The sequence below is a fragment of the Diabrotica undecimpunctata genome, chromosome 2 (assembly GCF_040954645.1).
Source record: "Diabrotica undecimpunctata isolate CICGRU chromosome 2, icDiaUnde3, whole genome shotgun sequence".
NCBI lineage: Eukaryota > Metazoa > Arthropoda > Insecta > Coleoptera > Chrysomelidae > Diabrotica > Diabrotica undecimpunctata.
In genome coordinates, this window is record NC_092804.1 from 86,237,356 (window position 1) to 86,244,989 (window position 7,634).

The 7,634-nt window shown below is 36.3% G+C and overlaps 3 protein-coding genes across 3 annotated transcripts in view; 2 read left to right on the top strand and 1 right to left on the bottom strand.

The window, feature by feature from the left end:
* The window catches only part of DCX-EMAP (Doublecortin-domain-containing echinoderm-microtubule-associated protein), a 1,094,074-nt gene extending 1,087,075 nt beyond the window's left edge, over positions 1-6,999 (top strand). Inside the window, exon 20 of the mRNA XM_072521390.1 lies at positions 6,225-6,999. The gene's annotated coding sequence lies outside the window, so the exon portion shown is untranslated. The remainder of the gene's footprint in view (positions 1-6,224) is intronic.
* LOC140433367 (uncharacterized) lies at positions 1,477-4,048 on the top strand. Its single transcript, XM_072521388.1, has 2 exons — positions 1,477-1,613; positions 2,107-4,048. The coding sequence occupies exons 1-2, from the start codon at positions 1,483-1,485 to the stop codon at positions 3,827-3,829; spliced, it is 1,854 nt and encodes a 617-aa protein (XP_072377489.1). The 5' UTR covers positions 1,477-1,482; the 3' UTR covers positions 3,830-4,048.
* LOC140433761 (uncharacterized) lies at positions 5,303-5,797 on the bottom strand. The gene has a single exon (XM_072521738.1). It carries the CDS (start codon positions 5,795-5,797, stop codon positions 5,303-5,305), a length of 495 nt encoding a protein of 164 aa, XP_072377839.1.
* Positions 7,000-7,634: the final 635 nt, after the last annotated feature.

A 7,634-nucleotide genomic window follows, 5' to 3' on the forward strand; every position in this document is an offset into this window, starting at 1 on the left:
GGAAGCGCTATTTTGGATCCATTCTTATACATATTAGCTATGTTGGTTACTTCGTGTCCCATTAATCCTAGCTCATGTACTAAAGCGTCTTTATCTGCTGTCTGATGCATATTACGAAGCACAACTCGGAATGTTCTTTCTTCCTTTGTTTGATAGGTGTAATAATGTGTATTTTTCTCATTGAGTGCTTTGGTTATGTTTCGGTAATATTCAGAAGTTGAGGGCTGGATCTTTACTTGGTTGTTATAGAGACATTTGATGGAATATCCCAGAGGGGATATTGTTTCTAACAATTGTCGAAGAGGTTGTATATCACCTACATCTGAAACAAATATGGGTGGGGGTTGAATACTTTCTTTAGCTGCATTAGTTCTGGTTTGGTTGGTCTCATCAGGTACTTCATCTAAGCTAGCAAATCTATTAGACGTTGGTGTGGGTGCTTTGAGCCAGTAATCGCTCATTATTGTTTGTTTTAGTTGTTTATCACCTCCAGGGCTGTCATTTCTTGCTCGTTTGTGGGCTTGAACAGTTTTCCATTCTTGATCTTGGTTTTCTTGGCTATTTTGTGGATTTGCGATGTATATTTGTGACGGTAGATAAGAAGAAGAAGAAGCATGATTAGAAAGAAAAGAGTTACCTGGTTGTTCATGTTGATTCTCAGTTGACTCTGTCTCTTGGAGTACTATATTGGTTGAGCAATTTTCATTCCTTTGTTGTTCGCTAGACAAGGTTCTGTTGCTCGATGGTTGTTGCATGGTAGTTATTTGCAGATTAGCGATGTGTTTTTCTGAAGTTGAACTTCTCGGCGGAGATCTGCTCACTTTGTTTGAATTTAAGAACGGATTGTCTATGTCCATCCTGTATCGCGATTAAATATTTTATACATCACGAACAATTATTTATGATACGCCTATGGCTTTTATTTGCCGGTATTTAGCGTTTGGAAATAGCACTTGTTTTATTTTGTTTGCGTTTTTAGAACACTGATAATTAATATTAGTAATTAACGATATAGTTTCCAATAAGAACTGGTTACTATAATAATAGATATTTTTGTACTAGAAAAACAAATTTATGCGACCGTCTCCAGCAAAGGTTGGAACGAGTCTCCTTACATGTGTATATCTTCAAACTGTTCCAAACTCAGTTACATTGCGTTGAAAATACCGGCTGAAAAGTTCGGACTGTTCCAAAAGCAGTTAAATGTATTCGGTGGTCGGTTTCAAAACCAGTTAAATCTGTCACGGTGTCAAAACAAGTTAAAAGAAATACTAAACCCACATGACCATGAGTTCGGTGCCACAGCCACTGTTAGTTACAAATCGACCACCGAAGCAGGTAGTTAAACATTTTTTGTGAGAAATAGAAGTGCTTGTATTGTAGTATTGAGACAAACCTAAAAGCATAACACTATTTTTTTTTTCAAAACATTAAAATAAACCATAACAGGTGCTTTTACTGAACGATACAGTTCTTAATATCATGGAGGGGCCAGCGGAAAATCCTGAAATCGTTGATAATGTTGAAGTAATAGCAGAGGCAACTGGTTCTTTGGCTAAAAAACGAAAAAGCAATCCTTCCACTTGGAAAAAAACCATTGCAAAAGTATCTAGGTAAGTTAATTGTAATTATTATAATAAAAATTTATACAGTGTTTCGTCAATATGCCAACAACCTTCATTATTTTACAGTAACGTAGAAGTTATTGGGATAAAAACCCAAAATTTACTCTGTATCTGCGCCTCTGGAAATGATCAATTTAGAAACAAATGCTTGTTTTATCAAGTAGTACTAGTATACAAACTTTCATCATATCTACAGTAGGTACTAAAATTTTAAGAGATATCGGCAAACAATACAAAAAAAGTATCTCAACAACGACACATTTTGAATGGTATGTTAACATAACCATTTTTAATGTTTTTTAGAGGTATACTTTTATCCCCTGAAATTTATTGGCACATTTACGAGACACCTTTTTTTATCCGTTATTATTCGTCTTTACTTATACCTTTAGATTCAGGCTAATCTTTCCTAAACTCTCATAACGTCAACTACAGCGAAAGCGATTAGGTAACTGAAAGTGTAACAAATTTGTTTTTTTAGGCACCGTCCAAAGGGATTTCCTCAAATGCCAAACTGCAAACATCCAAGCAAAAGCAAGTATCGATGCTCAGAGCTTTCCTTGCAAGACGTAACAAAAATCCATCGCAGATATTACAAAGATGCGGACCTTCAATCGAAGACACAATTTATTCTGCAACATGTTATGGTTTTTTCTGCAAAAAGAACCCGGATTCCAGAACGTACCTCAAAAAGAATGGTAAGCACTAGTTTCTACTTACCTAAGCAAAGACACAATAAAACAGAAAATATTAAAGTGTGTCGAGCGGCATTACTTGCAATACTCCAAGAAAGTCGAAACCGGGTGCAGTTACTTTGCCAAAAATTTCTTCAGACAGGTGTACTCCCATCTGAAACTCGTGGAGGAGCCCGCCACGTTGAAAAGTTTAACACAAAGAAAGAAAGCATCAAAACTTTTATTAAATCTTTTGTACCAGTGCAGAAACACTACTGTAGAGCAAAGAACAAACACAGACAATATCTTCCGAGTGAACTGAGCATTAAAAAAATGTGGTATATGTACAGTGAGCAACATCCAACTCCCAAATTAACATGCAAGTATGATTTCTTCAGAAACGTGTTTGCCACCAATTTTAATATCGGGTTTGATGCCCCATACACTGATAAGTGTTCTACATGTATACGACTTGAATGCGAGACAGCAACCGAAAAGGATGGTGACAAACGAGCAGCTTTAAAATTGGAGTTGAAAGTCCATAAAGTTCGTGCTGAGAAATTTTATATGTTCTTACGAGAGAACAATGATAACGAGCTTGTGTTCAGCTATGACTGCCAAAAAAACTTGGTGTTGCCTAAAATACCTGATCAGGCTGCGTACTATAAGCGTCAGTTGTATCTTTATAACTTTGTTATATGTGAGGGGCACTCCAAAGCCACACGAAATTGCCACAACACATTCTCCTATCTTTGGACAGAAAACCAGTATCAAAAGGGATCCAATCAAATAGCATCTGCTTTGTACCATAGATTACAGAACTCGAACTTTGAAAATGTCACCACAGTCAAACTCTTTTCTGATGGTTGTGGGGGACAAAATAAAAACACCATTGTTGTTGGTATGCTTATCAGTTGGCTTATTAAGGATGCTCCTCGTAACGTGAATAAGGTGGTACTATACTTTCCTGTAGTCGGACATTCGTTCATCCCGCCAGACCGAGTCTTTGGAATTTTAGAACGACAGTTTCAAAATTTCAGTGTTATCAACAATCCAGACGAATACACTGATATCATTAAAAATACCTGTACTGTGATAAAGCTGGGTGCAGACTGCTCTGTCAGTAACTGGAAAAGTGTCACAGAAGCTGTGGTAAAACCTCCAGGACAGTGGCATTTCCAATTTCAAAAAGCTAAAAAATTCATTTTCACACGATCTACAAGAAATCCAAACACAGCTTTGATCCAAGGAGAGGCCAACTACAACTTTGAAACGGGTGAGCCCAAGTCAGTTTTAAAAAGAGGAAAAGTTTTCGGAAATCAAGCTGTTCCGGAAATACCAGAAGGTGTGGCAGTTAAAGACGCGAAAATTAAAGATATAAAGTGTTTATTGGATCTTCATTATGGAACAGACTGGAAAAACAACCAGAAGTTAAAGTTTTTTGGGGAAATGTTGCAACAACCAATCGATCCTGTAGATGACGAAGAAGATGATTTTGAACTGAATGCTGAGGACGAATCTATTGATTAAAAAAATAGACACCAAATACTATTAAAAAAATGTACGAATAAAACTTTTCAGTAAAAATTGCTTCATTATTGTAACAATCTAACTAAAGCAAAAATTTTGCCCTCACAACAATATAATACTATGACATAATAGTTTCAAAAGTAGTTAAATCCTATTACTGTTCCAAAATCAGCTATAATAAATTTTTAATATTTTACAGTGCCTACATTTTTTCTTTAATTTTATACAAGTTTTATTAGGAAAAAGCTTTATTTTTTAATTTTTTTTTGATAACAACTTTATCACGTTCCCTATGACGGTAGGTACGCAACTAGTTATTGGCCTATTCCCACAAATTTTTTCAAGTGGATTTAACTGATTTTGGAAATGGGTGACTCACTTGCAATATTACATTGCAACATTTATCTTCTGAACCTAGTGCAAAATTGATTATTTACATTTTGTCTGCGTGACCTATTTAAGCTGACATTTGAATTGTTATTACTTTGAAATGAAGTTGGTGTATTGTTGTTCATATTTGGAGCCTCATGCAAAGTGAAACTAGCTGCTGTACTATTTTCACGCTTAACTATTATTTCAGTATTATGTCTACCAATTGTACTGGCAGGCTTTAATATGTGTTGTCTGTTCCTACTATAATGTACACCTTCAGGTGTTCTGACGACATATGATCTTGGAAAAGGACCTATTTCTATCACAGTAGCTGGTAACCACGGTGATGATGGAAACTTTTTATAAAATACATTTTCTCCAACAAACAGACTTGGTAGGTTTCTTGCTGACCTATTGTGATATTCTTTTACTTTCCTTTCTTTTTCCTTAACAAATTTGTTATATTCATCCCTATCAATTGTTTTTGGTATGAGTGCATTTTCAATAACAGGTAACGGCCCGTTCACACATGTCTCCATTTTACTATTCCGTTTTATCATGTACGTGTTTTTTTCGTCGAATGCGTATGTAGTTGTATGAGCGACTTCACACATGGCACAGTATTCCGTACACAGTAAAAAATAACGTTCAGTTAAAAAATGACATTCCGTTTTGTCATCGAATACTGGACGACGGAACAGTTAAAAATATACGGATACGTAGAATTTTAACGGATGATACTGTGTTTGTAGCGGGCGGTGTGTGCGGGGTGTATTTGTGTGACTCGTATTTTCTATTGTAAATTCATAAAGAACGCACGCGTGCATTGTGTGTAATAATTATTATAATCACATATTATATAGATAGATCAACCATGTCAACCAAGGAGTGGGAAAAGTGAATAGACAAGGAAATGTTAATTAGTTTGGTGGAAGATAGGCCAGTCCTTTGGGACAAGGCGCTGGATAAATACAAAGACAATACTGCAAGTATTGCAGGTTGGCGCGAAATATGCGTTATTTTAATGGAGGATCATGAGGCTATGGAACAAAGGCAAAGATAAGAGTTCGGTGAGTGTCTGCTTTATTATTTAATTACATTCTAAATAGCTTCATCCTGCCATGCAACTGATCCAGCTTCGGACATGAAATAGTTCACGAATTCTGTTCGAACTAAATTGGCAGTATTACCACCTCGTGTTTTTACTTCATGGGTTAGGTTTTCGTAACTAAATTCTTCAGATACGTTATTATCACTGTTTGAGCCCTCCTTGTCTCTTATAAAGTTGTGTAGAATAGTACATGCCTTAACAGTCCATAATACAGCTGTTGTTTTATGGATGTCTAGAGGCCGATGGAATATTCTCCACTTATTAGCTAAGATACCGAAGGCACATTCAACATATCTTCTAGCTCTAGTCAAACGATAGTTGAATATTCGCTTATTTTTGTCCAGATGCGTCCCGCCAAACAGCCTTAGTAAATTTTTGTGTAATCCGAAACCTTCGTCTCCAATGATCACATCAGGAACTCTCGTTTCTGAGTCTCTTGTTAATGGGCATGATGCTGGTATTTGTAGACTGCCTTCTAGCATCATTTTCCAAAATGTTGTCTCCTTGAATATTGATAAATCGCATTCTTTTCCATAAGATCCGACACTGAAGTATACAAAGCGATAGTCGGAGTCTACGATGGCCAATAATATGATAAAAAAATCCTTGTAATTGATATACAGTGAACCGCTATTTAGTGGTTTTTTAAGTCGGATAAGTTTTTCGTCGACAGCTCCGAGATAGTGGGGAAAATTATCTTTTTTGTTAAATCCACTTGCTATCTGTTCCCATCCGTCGAGTATGTAGGAAGTCGCATAAATTTTTCACTTAAATTGTTCCATATGCATCTTGTAACTTCTTTAATAATTTGCTAACAGTCGATACACCAACGTGAAAAGTTTAATGAAGATCTTTAAATGAACACCCGGATGCTGCATACCTGAAAATAAAATTGTTTTATACTTGTTTTAGGACAACTTGTTATGAAAAAGTGGAGACAGATGAGAGATGACTGGGTGAGATCACTAACAGATAAAAAGAATTGCAAGACGTCTGGTTCCGCTGTCTCAAACACGAAGCCCTACAAATACCATAATCAGATGCTGTTTTGGAAACAAGTAGTTGCTGCTGGTCAAACGCACGAAAGCGTCTCTGCTAAACAAACTGAAGAACACAACGAAGATGATACCACGACATCGAATGAACCTACAAACGAAGATGACAGTGTGACTACAATGACAAAACTTGACAATAATATTCAAAAGGACAAACAAAATCTAGCTCCCTGCCAAAACGCAGAGCACCAGCCAAAAGAAATTTTAATGAAATTGATGCCAAAATTATGTCCTCCATTGACTATCAGATAAAACCGAAGAAAATTAAGCAGGATGATCGCAATTTATCGTTCTTCAAAGGTATTTTGCCGTCCTTGGCTTTGCTTGATGATGACCAAACTTTGGAATTCCAATCAGGGGTAATAAACCTACTACAAAATATTAAACATACGAGAGTTGGCTAGTCAACTTATGAGTGGTCAGCCTATAGACAAACATCTGGTGCTAGTCACTATCCATCCCAGGGCTATTTTAGCAGACCACAGCCTACTGATAGTGCACTATCGCCAGTACAATCTGTATACAGTGATACTAGCAGACCACAGCCTACTGACTGTGCACTATCGCCAGTACAATCTGTATACAGTAATGCTACGTTAGTAGATCTGTCTGAGTTTTAAAAATAAAAGTACCTACCCTAAAAATATCGCTTGTTTTTCTTCTCCATCGAGTAGGTATCTTGCTTTTTTAAATTATTTTCCAATAGTTTAAAAAGTTCATCAAAAGTAGACATTGACAAACGAAAGTAATTGTAAAATTTTCATTCATCACCTCGTAACTGACTAATAAGTTAACTGTAAGCACCCTCTCTAGATCTTTGGGCCATAAGTGGATGCTGCCAATAACGTCGAATCTTCCTTCTCCGGCGATAGTACCAATACAACACGAGAGCGTCCATCCCTGTAGAATAGCGGAGTATACACTGCAAGTTTTCTGTTCAAATTGCATCCAGTAATGACGGAACCGTTGAACGTTATACAATGCCTATGTGTACAAAGCATAAACTTATGACGTATATAAAAAGAAACCTGTAAAACGGACTCCCATGTGTGTACGGGCCGTAATTTCATTCTTAAATTACGTGACATTAATAATTGAGCTGGAGAATAACCACATTCTAATGTTGTATTTCTGTATTGCAACATTCCCTGATAAGGATCAAAGCCTGACTTTATACACTTATTAAAAATATTCTTGACAGTTTGAACTGCTCTTTCTACGAAACCATTACTTTTTGGTTAATAAGGACTATAATTTGTTTTTTAAC